We start from the raw sequence: 17196 nt of genomic DNA, 5'->3' as shown, positions 1-17196 counted from the left end.
ACCTAACTCTCCTTCTATTTAAAATTTCTATGGATCTACCAGATAACCAGAGGTGGGCATGGATTATTTATGATGGCTCCTTTAATGCCCAAATAGCAATCAGTCTAAAACCTGAAAGAAAAAAAAAATGTCCAAGGAGAGACCAGCCACCTCCTGAAAAACAGGAATAATAGTATCAGCCACTGATCTGTGAATAATGTTGTTGAAAACCTGACTGAAGTATTTTTTTCTAAAAAGAAAACTCTTCCTGAATACAAAATAATAAAAATAGGACTTTAAAAAAAACCCTACTTTTTCTATCTGCTCTCAGTACTGTCATATTTATTTAGTTACTTTAAGTGGATGATTGTTAAATGTCGCTGTGCATTTTACTCCTATTTGTGACTGATGCAGAGCTGAAGCCACCCATTCAAGTTGTGGGTTAAAAATAAATAACAGAAAAGGAAAGAAAAAAATTAAAACAACCTAGTTGAAATCTTTTCTTAAAAATTCACCACTAGGCAGCGAAATTCAGCTGCAGATGCAACATTTGCGTGTGGAGAGTTGACACAGATTTCACTTTGTAATAGATGTAAGTGCAAATTGCACTCTACTGCATGTGTTTGGAGGGCTCGGTGAAGATGCAGTGTCTTGCTTCCTCTGCGAATTCCCGAGTTCAGGAGCCCAGACGGAGGTTGCCCTGGACTGCTAATCCCCAGACCCGGTGGGTTCAGAGGCGCCCTCCTGGATTTGCGGACCTCTCCCAAGGAGACGGTAGGGGCTTGCTGATTTATGCGCATTCCTTTAAACTTGATCGAATGCGTGTCAGCCGACCAAGACCTGGAGAATCAGAGAAATGTGCAGCGAGTTGCTCACATCCCGTTTCTCATAAGCGAAGATGTAGAGTTATCCAAAAGGCAGAGGGAGATTTATGCCTAGGTTTTAGGACAGGCACGCTAATTAAGTTTTCATCTGCTAGGCCGCCGGGTCCGTAACAGCCGGCCTCATTCTTTATGAAAATGCCCACTCAATCCTTGTGCATCTACCTATCGCTGATGAATGCCTGAATAGTGCTTGCTATTTTTAATTTTATTTTAAAGGGAAGAAAAAAAGACACTGGCGCAGAAAAATTCCTCCATGAAAGCAGCCAAGGCCTTGCCACAGTTGATTTCATTTCTGCCCGGCTCTCGTGGCGCTGAAGAGCCGGATCCACCCGGCAGAAATAATTACAACGGGTCTCAGAGATTTCCAAACCTCTGAGGGCGGTTGTGCGGCGACATAGGACCTCCCCCAGGTACTGGGGTGTGAACTCTGAGAGCTACCTGATGTCGCGCCCCTCGGGGACTGAGGCGCGGCCCCAAACCCTCCACGCTTCTACAAGAACCCCCTACTCAAAATGGAGGCTCAGGCCGGTGGAAAGCCGGCCTCCCTCAGACGGCACGCGGGCCGGTCGGGGCTGCGGTAGGACGGCGGGCTGAGGTCCCAGCGCGGAACCGCGAGGGCCGGGTCTGTGCGGGTGAGTGGCCCCGCAAGTGCAGGCTGACGTCACCGCAGGCCGCGCGGGCCTTCGCGGGACTCCCCGGGCGCGGCTGGATCAGCACAAGCCGACTTCAAGGAATGTTTGGTGCGGGTGCCCACTTCCCCGCCCCGCCCCGCCCTCCCCAAGAGAATAATCCGGTATTTAATCTCTCCCGGTCTTAATTCTTGGCAGCGTGGAAGGTGGTTTGCAACGGGAAATAAAACTTGACAGGAGCATTTTCTCTAAAAGGGATTTTGAGACGAGCTGAAAAGAAACCGTGTTTTTCTCTACCAAATACTTCCGCTTTCTGAACCCGGAGCCGAGGGGAGGGAGCGATCCGAGGGAGCGGAGAGCAAGCCGGGCACGCGAGGCCACGCTGTGCACCCCACCGGCCGCGCCGGCCGCCCGGGCGGGAGGCAGCCTCGGGCTCCGCTGCGCCCCGCGCCTCTACCACGCTCCGTGCCGCTGGGCTGTAGGCCCCGGCGCCGCCCGCAGCCCGAGGTCGGGACCCCGCGCATTGGACCGTGGCACCGGCAGGTCCCGGTTGGCACCCAGAGTGGTACCCAGGCGCTGGCTGAGGGAGGCTGGGGTCAGGCGAGAGAAGAGGGCCCTGGAGAGAGGGCCTTAAGGAGCTTGGCGTTAGCTCTGAGCCTCTGGCCTGGGGGTGTTGGCAACAGCCGCTTGCAAGAAGGGTGGTGAGAGCAGGGCTGGGGGCTTTGTTTCCGGCCTCGGGTCTGCGGACTCTGAACAAAATGGAGGGGGAAAGGGGGTGAGCGCACAGCAGGCGTGGGTCGAGCGGACTGCTATTGGGTGGAGGAGGCTGGAGAGAGCAGAGTCCCCCTCCCCGCCGCTCAGCGAGCGCCCTTCTCTCTCGCCGTAAAGGTCAAGTCCTCCGCGCCACGGCCGCCTCCATGGTCAGGGCCGGTCGCTGCCGAGGTCTCAAGAAGGCACAGGACGTGCAGTTAGCTTGCTGCAAGCGGGTTCTGGTAGCCTGGGCTCTGGGCTCGTGCACTGGAGGCAGAGGTTCTTTCTTGATTTCCAACTCTCCCATTCCCAGCCTTGTTGGAAAGGAGTCCTGGCAGCCACGGGTGGCCCAGGCTGTGTCCCCGTCCCAGAAGAGCGGCATTTGCCCCAGTCCAGCAGACTTCGGAGCCCGCTGAGGCCTAGCAGGGGCGAGAGGGAGCGCCTGCAAGCCCAGGGGAGAGGACGTGGCTGGATCGGAGTTCTGGGTCCTGGTAGGAACATAGGGCCGAGCAGGGCCAACTTGGCGGGGAAGAGGATAGGGGAGCCAAGACCCTGCTGGAGAGCCTCTCCTGGGGTCCCTGAGTCCAGGCCCCTCCGTAGTGCGTGGCAGGCTTTTGGTGAGACCCTTGATGCTCTTCTCCTGCCTAAAATCCACACTGAGATGTGAGGCGCAATCTTCCAAGGTAAAAACCCTTGACTCCCAGCCCCCAAGAATCCTTCACTGCACTCTGCGAGGGAGAGAGCCCCTTACCTCCTGCCCATAGCCTGCCTCCAACAGGTCAGAGCATCAGGCCCTGCGGTAAACAGTTAGCTTAAGCCTGATCTGCCGCTGAGCCTGTCTCTCCAGGTGAACCAAAGAGGACGTGCAAGGGATTTCTTTTCGCGGAAGCGAAAAATCTGAGTTGTACCCCTAGGGCTACACGGATGGGCTGGGCTGTGGGGGCATATATAGCAGAAACAATTGTCTGTGAATGGGTAGCAGAAATGCCTGGCAGGGTGTGTAGGGGAGGAGGGCTGGATGGGGTGATGGTTCTTCTCAAGCTTGGAATGTGAGCCACCACGAGCACTGAGTGGAAATGGAGCTGCCCTAGGAAGCAGTTGGAGCTTTGTGGCATGCGGGCTTCCTGTGAGCTACGGCTGTGAGGACCGAGGCCCAAGGACCAGAGCCAACCTTCGGGTTGGGCCACCCTCTTTTGTCTTCTTTATCTCAGACACACTCTGCTGGGAAACCTGTTTGGGCCAAAGCTGCACGGGGAATGGAAGGCAGATCCTGAGAACTAGGGCTTCGCCCTTCAAAGTCTCCCCCACCCCATTTGTTCCCACTCTATAGGAAAAAGAAGTCTAATAATTGGCAACAATAAAAATAAAAATAGTTAATAAAGGAAGTAAATCTTCTCTTCTCCCTTCAGTTTGGGATCCACTAATGTAAATGATAACCAGATTGCTTGGGTACTTGAGACCCTCAGCTGAGCCCTGTGCCCCACTCTGCAGTGGCCAGGGGAAGGGTATGGGCCTTTTCAGATATTTAGGGGTTTTGAAGGATGACTGAAACTGCCAGTCAGACCAAGCAGAATTATGAGGTCAACTTCAGGGCACTACCTATTTCTGAGCTTTTAGGAAGTGTAGGGGACCTTGGGGGAGGGTGGGTGTCTCAGCAAAGGGACAAATTAACCCCTGCCTCCACCTGGTAGTGACAGAGGTGATCTCTTGATTTTTTATCGAAGCCTCAGTGCTGCCTTTGTGCAGCGCCTGGAAAATGTGATGGATTGGCAATGATCTGGCAATAAGCCATGCCCTGAGAACAAATACTGGGAGATCTCCTGGGCCTTCCCGGGCAACTCACCTCCCCAGCTCACCATGGAAAACAGACGTGCCCACAGGAACCCTTCTATTTGGAAGGAGATATTCCTGAAATGGAGGAGAAGAGCTCTGTTGCCATTTCTACCCAGGGCCTCCCGGCCAGTTCTTGCACCTGTGTGCAGTATGATCACCAGGGTTGAAATACTCTTCTGTGTAGCTTTCTGGAAACAGTGCGACATTTGTGGACAGAGGAAAGTAAGGGCTTAGGCAAGCAGGAGGAGGCAAAATATTGATGGTGCCCTAAGCAATCCAACAAGAGAGAAACTTAACTGTAGCCATCTGGGAGTGAGATTCAGTCTGTCAAGTGGGTCCTCACCCCTGCCAGGCCTATCCCATCTGGGTTGCCCAGCCTAGAAAAGCAGCAGCTGGGTCTGCAGAAGAGAAGGAGGAAGTGTTGGGGAAGAAAGGAGGCTAGAGAAGGGAGGGGAGAGGAAGGGAGATAAGCCGGATTTGGTGGGGCCTTGGGGTGGAGTATTCCAAAGAAGGAGGTGGGAGACTTAGTTCAGGCTCTGGTGGAGGCCCGAAGTTGGGGGAGAGTCAGGGACCTAACAGCGCCTCTGCTCTGCACCTGAGTATTGGGTGCCCTCCAGTGGCACCTCAGCCCTTGCTCAGTCTAGCAGAGGCATCAAAAAAGTTAGGGAAGAGTCCCAGCAGGTGAGAATGGCTGGAAGGAGGCAGGGCAGGAGACAGGAACTTTAGGGGGGACAGGAGCAGGATCAGGAACTGTAGGGGGACAGGACCCCCTTGAGAAGGACAGTGGTGACTGGGGCAGCTTGGCATTGACATTGAGACTGTGGACAAATGCTGGGCATTCAAAGGCCTGCATGTGCAAGTACTGGGGACTTCACATTCTCAGATTTCTGGGACAAGGAGCAGCTGCTGCCTCCCAAGCTAGCCCCAAGGAGAGAAGAGGGTGGCCCAGCAGCTTTGTCAGTTGGAGCTGAGAAGCCTGGAGTGTGGAGGTGCTCCCGGCCACCCAGCTCTATCCTCCCTTGGAGTGAGAGGGTGTTAAGCTGCCTGTCAAGTGACGATCCTTGCAGCTCACGTCCCTTGAATGACTGTGCTGGAAACGCCCCCAGCACAACAACCACGGTAACAAGGCCTCGCATTGCCCGGTGCACACCGACGGCTTCAAGGCCACCCCGCCTGGGCACTGCCCGCCGGCGCCCTCCCGCTGCCTCCCGGACCCCTCCGGCTGCAAGAAGAAGCGGAGGTGGCAGAGACGCCTGGACCCACTTTATTCCGATATTCCGCCTGCAAAGGCGGTGGAACGAAGCGTAAGGCTCAGGGATGGTCGTCCCCAGAGAGGAGGGTCCCGGAGGCGCTGCGCAAGCCCCCCCTCCCCAACCTTTCGGTCCAAATCAGACGAAGCCTCGGAAAGGCTCGGTGTTTTGCTGACCAAATCTCCTTGTTAGCCGTTTCCGCCTGACAAGCCTGGCGCGGGCGTCGGCCTTCTCCTCTCCGGGTGGCCACCTCCAAATGCTGTGCGGGGAGCGATGGGGCCCGGCCTTGCAGAGGGCTGCCTGGACCTTGAAATTTGGAAAAACAAGAAGAGACTGAACCGGGCTCCCTCCCTTCTCTGCAGACACACACGCACCGTCAGGCCGCCGCCACTTCCTGCCTTTGTTTTTCTTCCTCCAAACATTTTTTGGCCTCTTGCATTAGCCGCGGTGCGGCTCTGGGTTGACGATAAAAGGAAATACACCCTGAACAGTTTTCTGGAGATGGCGCGAGCTCTGGAGCTCCTGAGAAAGAACAGCTCCTGGGAAGCCAGTCGCCAGGGCCAATGTCACAGCCTTACCCGCGCCGGCCTCTTCAAGAAATGGAACTCGGACTTGGCCTTCCGGGGCGGCTTTAGCCTCAGTCGGGTCTTTCCCAGAGCCCAGTGGGTTACGCTCGGCTGTTGGACCTCCTGCAAAGCGGAAGAGTCAATCATAGGATCAGAGCAAAGTCAAAACCAAGGACCTGAAGGTCTGCCTTCCCTTCTTCCCCTGAATTTGGTCTGATCCTCAGAGCTGCGCCCACCCCTCACCCCAGCCGCCTGCCTGGAGAAACCTTCACATTCACACCGCCAGCGTATTCCGCACACGAGGGCAGGAGCGGGCAAAACTGGGACATTGCGCAGTCTTGGGGACCTGAGTACCCTTCTCCTATTCCTGCTGGGCAACTAAAAGCGTTCGGTCACTTCAGGCTTTTTCCCTTCTGCTGATATCAAAAGCCTTTTCCCTCATCCATCTTCACGGCAGCGCCCCCACACACCCACTTCCAGGCTGCAAGTCCCTCCGGGCACCCGGCTTCGGTGCAGCCTGCCGAAATGCCCTGCCAGCCGCTCCCGGAGCGCCTTTTTCACCCCCAGCCTTTTATCCGGAATTCGCCTTTGTCTCCTGCGGACACCCATGGGATCCAGCCCTGCCAGCACCCTCTCGGTCTGGCTCTCCAGGAGGACATGGGAGGCAATGGTTATGCGGAACAGCGCACACCCCCATACCGACCTTTCTGCCGGGACCGCTCTCCCTGACACCAGGGGAAAACCGATCTAATTAAGAGAGGGGCTGCGTGCCGCTGGGGGAGGTGGCCTGGCATCCCCCGCTGGCGGGCCACCACAGCCCCGTCTGTTCAGGCACAAGCTGAAGTTGACTGCCAAAACTGCTATAAAACCGCAGGTCTGTCTAGAACTGTTTTCGGTTTTCCTAGACGCCCCCGGGTTCAATTATGGTCTTAAAAGCCCTAATACAAGTGCAAGAATTTGTTTGCCTTCACCCAGGGGCGGGGCGAGCCCCGCAATGGTGGCGCCTTTGTTATGGCAAAGTCACTGAAACCCTTCATGCATTCCTTTTGTTCGAAGGTAGGGGTGGTGAGGACTGGGTGGGCTGCAGAGAGAGAGAGTTTGGGATAGCCAAAATCAAGCCAGGGAACAGCTGGAATACCTTTGTTTGAAACCTCTCCTTCTGTCTTTTATATTCTGTCTCTAAAAAAGAGATGTTGTGGAGAAACAAATATTTAGCCTTGTTGGTCACTGCTGGAAATAGAAGTTTTTTCGCCGCAGGGCAATTCTGTAAATGTGCTTCCCAGCTTTAGGAGGTCTGAAGCTACTCTTCTCCAATAACTTTCCTTCCCATTGGAACTTCTCACTCACAGCACTGCTGCCCTCTGGACAAGCCACAGTGGACAAATATGTCAAGCTGAAGATGCACAAATAATTTCAAATTCAGTTCTCAGGGATTCAAGGGACATGAAAGTTCTTGTAGCAAATCTTGAATAAAGAGTTCATTAAACCAGTGTGTCCAAGTAGCTTGATTTGTGATAAGCAATCCTTGTAAAGGTGGTGGTGGGGGGAGGTGGAAAGCCACAGAAACATTAATGCTAGTAAATTAGTTTACTCGACTACAGAGTAATTACTCAATATTATTGATATTTACAGCAGGTATTCAAATGCAATGGTAGGCCATTATTTGGAGAAAATACATAATGAGAATATTTCTTTTCCAGTGCAATACATGATTAGATTTGTTATTGAGTCAGTTACAGTCAGCTCAGCAATAAATAAATAAATCGATGATGACACTTATATACCAAAGATCTTAGAGTTTATACTCTAAATCTCCCCCAAAATATGTAAATACCTTTGGCTATTTCCTGGAGAGGGAAAAGCAAAAGGTTATCTTTTTATATATCTTTTATTTTCCTTCAGCAACACTCCAGATCCTTCCAAGAAGAGAGTTGTTGGGAGGCCTCAGGTCTGGGCCCCTCTCAGCTCCTGGCCCTGCCTGGCTGCTCTGTGTCCTCTCCCTTCTTTCGCTTCCTCCAAACATTGCTCCTTCAATCCTGCAGGTTGTGGAGCACATTTTGCCTTCTTAATTTATTTTTTTCCTCTTCTCAAGAAAGCTAGACTCAGAGTATTGCTATGGTCTCTCTTTATCCTTAGCACAAACCTAGCCTTTTAAAGGCATCCCTGTCTTCCCAGGTGCAGGGAGTTGGGGAAGCACCTCTCGTTTCTCTGGCATTGTATTCCTTCTGTGGAATGAATAGTAGGAAAGGCACAGAGCTCTCTGAGTTTTTGCCCTGCACATCCCTTGCTTTCACTCTCACACATTGCAAGGAAAGAGAGAAGGAGAGCAGGAGAGTAGGCGAGTTACCCCTTTCTCAGCCACCTCTCCTTGGCCCTCAGCCCGTCCTTTCCACCCCCATTCTCCCCACACCCCTGGAGCTCTGCAAGCAGCCTGGTGGGCCCCCCACGAAGATGCAGCATACCCAGGAGAAGGCTCCTCGGATGTCAGCGCCTCTAAAGCAGCCCAAGGGTTGCCTCAATTGCATGGTTTCCCGCGTCCTCAGCTCCAGAAGACCAGGCAGATGGGTGGACCGGTGAGCAGCGGGGCAGCCCCTGTGCCTCTGTCTCTGCCGAGTCACTCCGAAGCCCGGCAGGCAGCGAGGAGGAGGGGGTTTCTCCAAGGACAGAAGGTGGGATGAGGAGGCAGGCAGGGAAGATGAGGGGAGAGGTGGATCCCGGGTAAGACGAAGGCCCTTCCGGGCCCTGCGGATCAGTGACAAACCGCGGGGAGAAGCCGTTCTGGCTGTTGGCGGTTTAGGGACGGAAGGCACTAAAGCGCTTCGGAAGTGACCATGAATGAGAGAGTGTAATCAAGTCACCGTGCAAATCGGACAAGCCACGAGGCAGGCACATCCACGGTTTCAAACTCTGGCCCCGAAGGGGTGCCGGCTAGGGTCTGAGGCAGAGGCGCTTCCCAGAGCAAGTCTATGGGAGGGGGACTGCGAAGAACGGGGTGCAAATGCAAGCCTCCAGGAGAACAGACTCCGAGACCACAAGCCACACAGCGACGGGCTCCCACCTGGCTATCCCCAGTCCAGGGCACCCCTCACCCACCCGGAGAGCTGCGGGTGGGAGGTGGGCACGAGACTTGAGCTCTCACCGCCCTCTGCACACTCGAGAACCAGGACCCTGCAATTGAGCACAAGCATGCTGCATGGGGGCGCACCCCAGCCTCTCCGCGCGCCGGGAGGCCCCCAGCGAACATGAGTTACACCGGCGATTACGTGCTTTCGGTGAGAACACCGAGTGACGATCTGTTGCTTCCCCTGAGGTGGCTACAAAGAAAGGAAGCCGGGAGGGAGGGGAGGGGAGGAAAAAAAAAAAAAAAAAAGGAAAGGGGGGGGGAAAAGGCCCGGACTAGCTCGCAGCTTGTCAATTTCAACATCGGGTCACATGACCAGCACCTCCCTGCTAAGGATGGGGATAGATTTCCACGTCAGCTTACGTCTCCAAATTTCTACTTCACGGATCCGCTTCAAAGAGGCAGCTGCAGTGGAGAATCATGTTAAGCTCGGCTACTGCGGAGAGCCCAAGGTAGCCCAATGATGGATTTTGATGAGCGTGGTCCCTGCTCCTCTAACATGTATTTGCCAAGTTGTACTTACTACGTCTCGGGTCCAGATTTCTCCAGCCTCCCTTCTTTTCTGCCCCAGACCCCGTCTTCGCGCCCAATGACATACTCCTACTCCTCCAACCTGCCCCAGGTCCAACCCGTGCGCGAAGTGACCTTCAGAGAGTACGCCATTGAGCCCGCCACTAAATGGCACCCCCGCGGCAATCTGGCCCACTGCTACTCCGCGGAGGAGCTCGTGCACAGAGACTGCCTGCAGGCGCCCAGCGCGGCCGGCGTGCCTGGCGACGTGCTGGCCAAGAGCTCCGCCAACGTCTACCACCACCCCACCCCCGCCGTCTCGTCCAATTTCTATAGCACCGTGGGCAGGAACGGCGTCCTGCCACAGGCTTTCGACCAGTTTTTCGAGACAGCCTACGGCACCCCGGAAAACCTCGCCTCCTCCGACTACCCCGGGGACAAGAGCGCCGAGAAGGGGCCCCCGGCGGCCACGGCGACCTCCGCGGCGGCGGCAGCCACGGGCGCGCCGGCAACTTCAAGTTCGGACAGCGGCGGCGGCGGCTGCCGGGAGACGGCGGCGGCGGCGGAGGAGAAAGAGCGGCGGCGGCGCCCCGAGAGCAGCAGCAGCCCAGAGTCGTCTTCCGGCCACACTGAGGACAAGGCCGGCGGCTCCAGTACGTATAAAGGCAGCGCCCTGCGCTTTATGAAAGGGGAGTTGGAAATCTAGCGCAGCACCGCTGTTAAATTTTTATATGCTGTTTTATAAGCATATAAGGTTTATGAAGGGCCTTTAGGTTTCCCCCAACAAAACTTTGTTATAAAAGGCGGGATCACGTGGCGAGTGCTGAAATTGGCCGTGAAATACCCACCGGCCAAGGCATGTCTGCAAAAAAAACAACAACTCCTCTTTTCGCTTTTTTCCCTTCTCAGCTCCCAAGCCCGGCAGCTCGATCCCGCTCGGGGCCAGCTCCGGGCTGGGGAGCCAGAGGTGGGCGCCTGTAAATTCCCCCTGCAAGGGCTTCGGGAGCCTTTGATAGCAAGGTAATCCGGAGATTTTTATAAAAGCCATGTGTTGCACCGGGACTCCAGTCCGGCCGGGATTCAAAGGCGTCGCTGTTTAACGACGGCGCTAGGAGCGCGTTTAACAGATAAAGTAGCCCGCTTAGCTCCAGCAATATATTAAAAGAAACAAATTAACCCAAAGTTGGCCTTTTTGTCCAAAGGAAGCCATTTTCCTCTGGCGTGGTGGCAATTACGTGCCTCCTTCTGCCCAACTGCATGTTATTCACAATTGTTATTCAATCTGTCAAAAGCGATTTTTTTTCTTGTCTTGTGGGTCTTTTTTTTTTTTTTTTTTTTTTAAGGGGGATCAAGTAGAGCCTGCCCGCAGCTTCGGGAAGCCCCCTTTGCCTTCACCCTACCTAAGATAGCGCCACTGCTCTGCCGTGTGCAGGGTGACCGTGTGTCCGTGGTGCTCAGCGAAGGCCTGGGGTAGGGGGCTTCCGCTGCCACCTCCCCACCTCGGGGGAGCCGGGAGGCTGGCTGGGGAGGCAGGAGCTGGTGGCCAGGACTCAGGCTGACAAAGACCCGGCAGCCGCCGCAGATGTTAACGACTGCCCAGTCTTGGCCGCAGCCTGGAAAGATTGGGACTGGAGCCGCCTTTACTGCCTTGGGAAGGGGCAGACCAGGTGCTGGAAGGTGAAATGTCCGCAGGCGGCTGTTTGTTTAGTCTGGCCGGCTAGAGGCAGCCGGCAACCCCCACTCGGCTGCTTTCAAAGAGGCTTAGGCAGCGCAAACTCGCCTGTTGCTGTGCGAAGCCCTCCTTTCTGTTCTGGGGGCAGCGGGAGCAGCTTCCCCGGGGGCCTATCTAGGGAGCTGGCTTTTATCTGTGGCTGAGCCTCCAACTGCGACGGTTCCAAGTATGCAGTCATAGAGTTAAAGGCAGGGGCCTGGGGAAACTTTGACGGGGCTTGGGCTGGACCACCAGTCCCTGTGGCAGCCCTTCTCAGCTATGGGCTCTGGGGTGGATTGCAGCCCCACACCGGACTCACCCCCTGCCTTTTCTCCCTTCACAGGTGGCCAACGCACCCGCAAAAAGCGCTGCCCCTATACAAAGTACCAGATCCGAGAGCTGGAGCGAGAGTTCTTCTTCAGCGTCTACATCAACAAAGAGAAGCGCCTGCAACTGTCCCGCATGCTCAACCTCACTGATCGTCAAGTCAAAATCTGGTTTCAGAACAGGAGAATGAAGGAAAAAAAAATTAACAGAGACCGTTTACAGTACTACTCAGCGAATCCACTCCTCTAAGGCTCCAGCGGCTGGAATTGGGTGGGGGGCTTCATACACATGAAATAATATGCAGATTTTGCCCTTGACAAGGTCAAGCCACATGGTGACTTTTGAAAAGAGGTGTGCAAGAGAGGGATGCATGGAGATAGCCCCACACGAGGCGGCCTGGGACTCTCTTGATTAAGATCTCAGTGGTTAAGATTCCTAATAATCATTGGATTCTGAGAGCTGTGTATCAGCTAGAATGACAGGTTTGGGACCCCTGGTGGTTCAGTCTTGGAGCCTGCAGAGCTGCGGGCTGGGTGTGGTCTCCACTGGGGACCGGGCCCCCTGCCAGACCTCCTGGAGGCTAACCCCTCCACATCCTCCCTCTACTGGGAGCCTACCCACCCCCAGGACCCCTGAGTCAAAAAGCTGTGTGCTCTCCAAGACCAGTTCAGCTTGGGGACAGGGGCAGGAGGAAGGGGTAGGATTACTAGGTGCCCAGAATGAGGCTGCTTTCCAAAGCCAATGTGAACGGCGGCGGCTGGACTTAGAGGTGGCTATGAGGTGGAAGAGGGCTGCAAATCCTTGTGGGAAAAGAAATCTGTGATTCCAGGTGGCGTCAGTGTCTTTCCACTCCTCCTAGCCACCCACTACACTTATCCAGCCCTGAGTTCCTAGCCACCGCCTCCTACAGCCCACCTGGCTTTTCTTTCTACCAAATGAGGGTCTTGGTTTCAGCCTACCACTCAGGCCCAAAGCCTCGTCGCAGAGTGGACTGTTCCCTGAGGTGGGAGATATGGAAAAGCCAAGAAGCTGCGGCCAGGCCACTGGCCCCTGAGATCTCTGCAGGAAATGGCTGTGGAGTGCGGCAGTTTGGCAAACTCTCCACCACATGTAATGAAGCTTGGATTTGCTCAGTGTCTGGCTGCGGAGCAGCAGGCCTGGCCAGCAGGTCTCCAGCTTTGGCTATGAGGGCCTTGAGTCCCCCAAAACACCGGGTTCCAGCACCACACTCTACCCTCATTGGCTCCTGAACTGAGCTTGGAAGCTTCTGGTGACCTTCCAAGAGCCTGAGAGTGAGGTGGAATTATTTTAAAAGATAAATATTATATTATATATATATATATTTCCCTGAAGGAACCAAAGCGAATTTTAAAAGATGCAATGTAGAGGGGAAAAGAGATGATGAAAATATTTAAAGGCTCTATCTGTTTACAGTGTTCCATGGTTAAACTCGCTCACTGCTAAGAATATTTGAATGTATGCTTCATACAGGGATGGTGTTCAAAAAACTTGTAAATAAAGAAACCATAACCAATTTTGCCTTCCTTCCTTCCTTCCTTCCTTCCTTCCTTCCTTCCTTCCTTCCTTCCTTCCTTTCTTTCTTTCTTTCTCTTTTTTGCCATTAGTTGATTTCCTTTGGGGTGTTGGAGGGGGTGGAAAAGGTATTGAGAATGGTCTTTTTAATCTCTTGCAACATTTGGAAAGTGTTAGGGAAATGCTCAGAGGCAGTCGGCCTGCCCAGACTGGGGATCTCATCTGGGAAAGCCAGGCACCCTCCCATTGAATCTCCTTTGCCTCCCTGTATTAAGAAATGTCTATTGGCTCCATTTGTACTGGGAGTGTTGGCCTGTCCTCAATTCTGGTTCTTACCCACCGTGTGTGTTGCAGCATGTATACAGGCAACTGGGCACAAGGAAAATAAAGACGGTGGAAATTGGAGTATCCTGGTGTGACATTCCTCTCCCTGATCGCCTTTTACTGCCAAATGTCTGCCCCCCTCCCCCACCCACCCCAAAAAAACGCCCTACCTAGTTGAGGGGCAAGTTATCCAGCCCCTGAAAGGGTGAGAAGGTGACTAAGTCAGGAATTGGCTACAATAGAAGCCAGGCTTAGGAAGCCAAGGTGGTTGGCTATGTCCTTGTGGGAAGTGGGGACCTGGGGATGGGGTATCTCAGGGCCTGGAATAATGGACTTTATCCCCTCAGACTGACCTCAGCCCTGGAGAGGGCCTTGGGGCCTGAGGTGGCCAACAGGTCAGACCCCAGGCTGCCCTCGCTCACCTCAGGACCGCTAGGCCTACAATGGGACCGTCCGGGGGCCCGTGGAGGCTTCATCAAGCCCGGTCTGGGTTCCAAGGCAGAGCAGACTCCCAGGAGCCTCTAAGGGTGCTTTTTCCCCAGCTCCCAGCTGAGGCTGCTTTTTCCCTTTGGGAAAAAAGAAAAAAAAAGGGATGCCGGTTTCCTCTTTGTTTGCTGCCTTTGAACTTCTGCCTTAAAATTGGACATCACCCATAACCTTGAGGAGAAGGGCTGAAAGGACAGAGCCCTTTGTTGCCCACTCCACCCTCTCTTCAGCCACCCAGGCAGGGCCAGAGCAGCAGATAGGGTCGCATTTGGAGAGAGGCCCCAGACCCCACTCTGTTTATTTGTTTGTGTGTTTGTCTAACTGGCGCGACTGGGGAAATCAAGCTAAAGGGGAGTGGGACAGACCCCGAGATGAATGTCTAGGTTGATAGGCAGACACGCAGAGACGAACAAGGGCCCTCCTGGGGGGCAGGGAGGGGGCGGGCTGGGAAGCCTGGGTTTAGGGAAAGACTTCCTTTGGGATGGTTAAAGATTAACCAAAGTCTCTCAAGTTGCTAGAGAGAGTCTAGTCAGGAGGACTGCTCGCGGGCGGGCGGCGGGCGGGCGGCGGGCGGGCGCGGGTTTGATTTCTGAGCCCTATAAAAGCCCATCCTCCGATGGCTGTGACAATGTGGTCGTAAACCCGTCTGGGGCCGGCGAATTTGCATATTTGGAATGCGCCGCTATAAACCCGGCTGGGGTTTTGCAGCGATTTCTTAGATGTAAAAATGAGATCTCAATAGCAGCGGGCTGGGCACATCCTCTCCTCTCTCCCTCTCTGCCCGAAGCCGGTTTCCCTCTCTCGGCTCGGAGCTGGAGCTCCGGCCCAACCTAGGCGCGCAGCCGCCACGAGATGGCGCACTTCCGATCAATGTCAAAGCCGCCGGGGAGCCGGGAACCCCAGCGTGATTCTTGGCCTTTGTTCGTTTCTGATACTAAGAGCAGCACGGTACATTATTTCACTTGTCCCGCTCCCCTTCGTATCAGAAAAAGGGGGCTCACCCTCAAGAAGTGGTTAGTATTGTAATTTAAAGCAACGCGCATTCGCTAGGCCTCGCGAGCGTCGCCGAGCGGAGAAGCCAGCTGACCCTTGGCAGTGATTTCGGAAATGTGTCAAGGTAAGAGGCCACAAGTTTAGCAATTTCAGTCTGGTGGGGCGCGAGTGGGAAGGTGGCCGATGTCTAAGCAGGGTTCTCGGGAACGTGGCTGGGTTTGTGGGGTGATGCGGTAGGGAGCCCCTACCCCATTGCTCCCGAAGGTTGGAAAGCAGGGGGAGGCCTAAGTAGAAAAGTTGAGAATTTTATTTCCTTGCGCTAGCATTTCACCCAAGGCGAATCGTTCGATTTTTGTAGAAATATTCAGAATAGAATGGGCTAGGGATGAGAGGTATCTAGGCGAAAGGGTTCCAGCTGTGCTGGGATAGGGGGCTGTGGGAGGGGAAAAAAAAGAGAGAGATGATCGGGGGTTGAGGAAAACAGAAAGTTTCCATTCTAAACAATGGGGTGGTAGAAGTCTGCGGCCGGTAAGGCGAGCATATTCCCAGGGGCAGACGTCCTGGAGGTCACTGGTTTCCCACTAGGTGCATCTCTAGGTCTGCCCAGTAGCTTGGAGAAAACCTTTGTTCCGAAGAAGGCCAATTCGGAGAAGTCGCATGTGATTTTTGAGAGTGCCAGACCAATCTCTGTACTGCATACTTGGAGTACGCTGTTATAAATCCCGCGATTTTGCAGCAATTTCTTACATGTGAAAATTAGATCTTTTGTAAAAGATATTTTGCAAATATGCAAAAATGTATTAGTAAATACTAACACTTTTTTTTAAAAGCTGGGGCCAAGGATAAATTTTGACGGAGCAATCACTCCATCGGGGTTGTCATCAAACACATTTTAAATGATAAAAATTCACTTACATTTTGGAGGGCCGATTCAAATTCCCTCTTTCTCCTATATTTATTTTTTAATACTATTTTTCCATTAGTTTCCCACATCTTTTTCTTTTCCCAAATATACAGTGTATGGTGAGTGGGGGGAATCCCAGAGAAAGTAGGCACTCCCTGTTGTGTAAATTTTGCCTATCATAGTTAGTCTTTGCTGAAAGCTGGCTCCCAAACTATGCCGGAGCAAAGCAACAAGGCAAGAAATGAGCGCTCACCCAGTGAGCTGCTCTCTGCAGCGGGAGCCCACCCTACAATGCCCGAGCTGCCTCCAGTTCTAAGGCAAGAGGCGGTTTGTTATGAACAAAACTAAGAATATTGCAATTCAAAGGGTGTGTGAAAAGGCCCCAACACTTCCCTAACAGGGGTGGGGCCATCTCAATGGTTGGATTTAGAAAAACTTTAAAAGTATGTTGTTTAGTAATAGACTGCACCTGATAGATTCAAAACAGACGCGTCAAATATCCCTGAAAATGTTGACATTCTTAAAGATGAATCAGAAAAGAACGTCATTGCTTGTGGAAAAATTTTCTAACTATGCATAAATGCATGGATCTGAGAAGCTCTGATTTTTTAAATTTTTTTCTGCTAAAGCCAGATATGTAAAAGCAGACTTTATTTTTCTTCTGTGGGGCTGCAGCCCAACTCCACCGCTGGATAATTCAGAGCCTTGAAAGCACTGAGAGTGCCCTCCAGACACAAATTGTTTACCAGCAGTTTCGATCTCAGGACCTGGTATTTTTTTCTTTAGGAACTTGTTTTTCATAATAGTTTATTTCTCATTGCTTACAAGGGCCTACTCAGAAGGAGTACCTAGTGAACTGCAGCCTAATCCTTGCCGAAGGCCTTAATCCATGGGCCTGGTGTTTATTTTGGCCCCATAGGGCTGGCGGGCTATTACCCAGGTAGAAATGGGCAGTATTTCCTCCTAAATTAAACATGGGCTCTGGAGGTGACTGTGTAACCGCTGCATAAGGCCTGGTTGAGGCAAGCAGGCACTGAAGATTTAGGTCAAAGGTACCCTGAGGGAGAGGGAGAAATTTAGTAGCTGGGAAGAATGGCAAAAAAGAAAGAAGGCAAACGAGCACGAGGGAGGAAAAGTGCTTGGAAGCCGACCCACACTACAATTGAATCGCTTTCTTAATCTCTTGGGGTAGGGAATCTCAGGAAAGCCTAAGCGCTCAATAACTGGAATATTTTATTGAGAAATCTAACACTTCAGTGTTAAAGTCTAGAGAGCGTGGGAGCCTTGGGGATCGGTCGGGGATGCTGGGGGCTAGGAGACCAACCGAGAGGGCCAGGGAGGCGTTTAACTTGAGCTTCTGCTGCGTTGGTATCCTCTCATTTGAACCAGCAGCAGC

The 17196-nt window shown here is 53.3% G+C and overlaps 2 protein-coding genes across 7 annotated transcripts; one reads left to right on the top strand and one right to left on the bottom strand.

The window, feature by feature from the left end:
* Positions 1-5316: 5316 nt before the first annotated feature.
* On the bottom strand, positions 5317-9080 carry LOC101015211. Of its 6 annotated transcripts, none has more exons than XR_002520995.2 (3): positions 8354-8440; positions 7030-7070; positions 5317-6014 (listed from the first exon to the last, which is right to left on the bottom strand). XR_002520995.2 is itself a non-coding variant. In XM_009203196.3 (3 exons), the coding sequence occupies exons 1-3, from the start codon at positions 8414-8416 to the stop codon at positions 5464-5466; spliced, it is 342 nt and encodes a 113-aa protein (XP_009201460.1). In that variant the 5' UTR covers positions 8417-8434; the 3' UTR covers positions 5317-5463. The 6 variants fall into 6 exon arrangements, 1 of the variants encoding a protein (XP_009201460.1); XM_009203196.3 differs by lacking the exon at positions 7030-7070 and having other exon boundaries at positions 5317-5631; positions 5904-6014; positions 8354-8434; XR_004183239.1 differs by having other exon boundaries at positions 5317-7927; positions 8354-9080.
* A 392-nt stretch (positions 9081-9472) lies between these two features.
* HOXA11 (homeobox A11) lies at positions 9473-11809 on the top strand. The gene is made up of 2 exons (NM_001168900.1): positions 9473-10175; positions 11577-11809. Exons 1-2 carry the CDS (start codon positions 9473-9475, stop codon positions 11807-11809), a joined length of 936 nt encoding a protein of 311 aa, NP_001162371.1.
* The last annotated feature ends 5387 nt before the right edge of the window (positions 11810-17196 follow it).

This window comes from Papio anubis, chromosome 4 (assembly GCF_008728515.1).
Source record: "Papio anubis isolate 15944 chromosome 4, Panubis1.0, whole genome shotgun sequence".
Classification (NCBI taxonomy): domain Eukaryota; kingdom Metazoa; phylum Chordata; class Mammalia; order Primates; family Cercopithecidae; genus Papio; species Papio anubis.
Note: the sequence above shows the minus strand (reverse complement) of the source record. Positions and strands in the feature narration are given on the sequence as shown.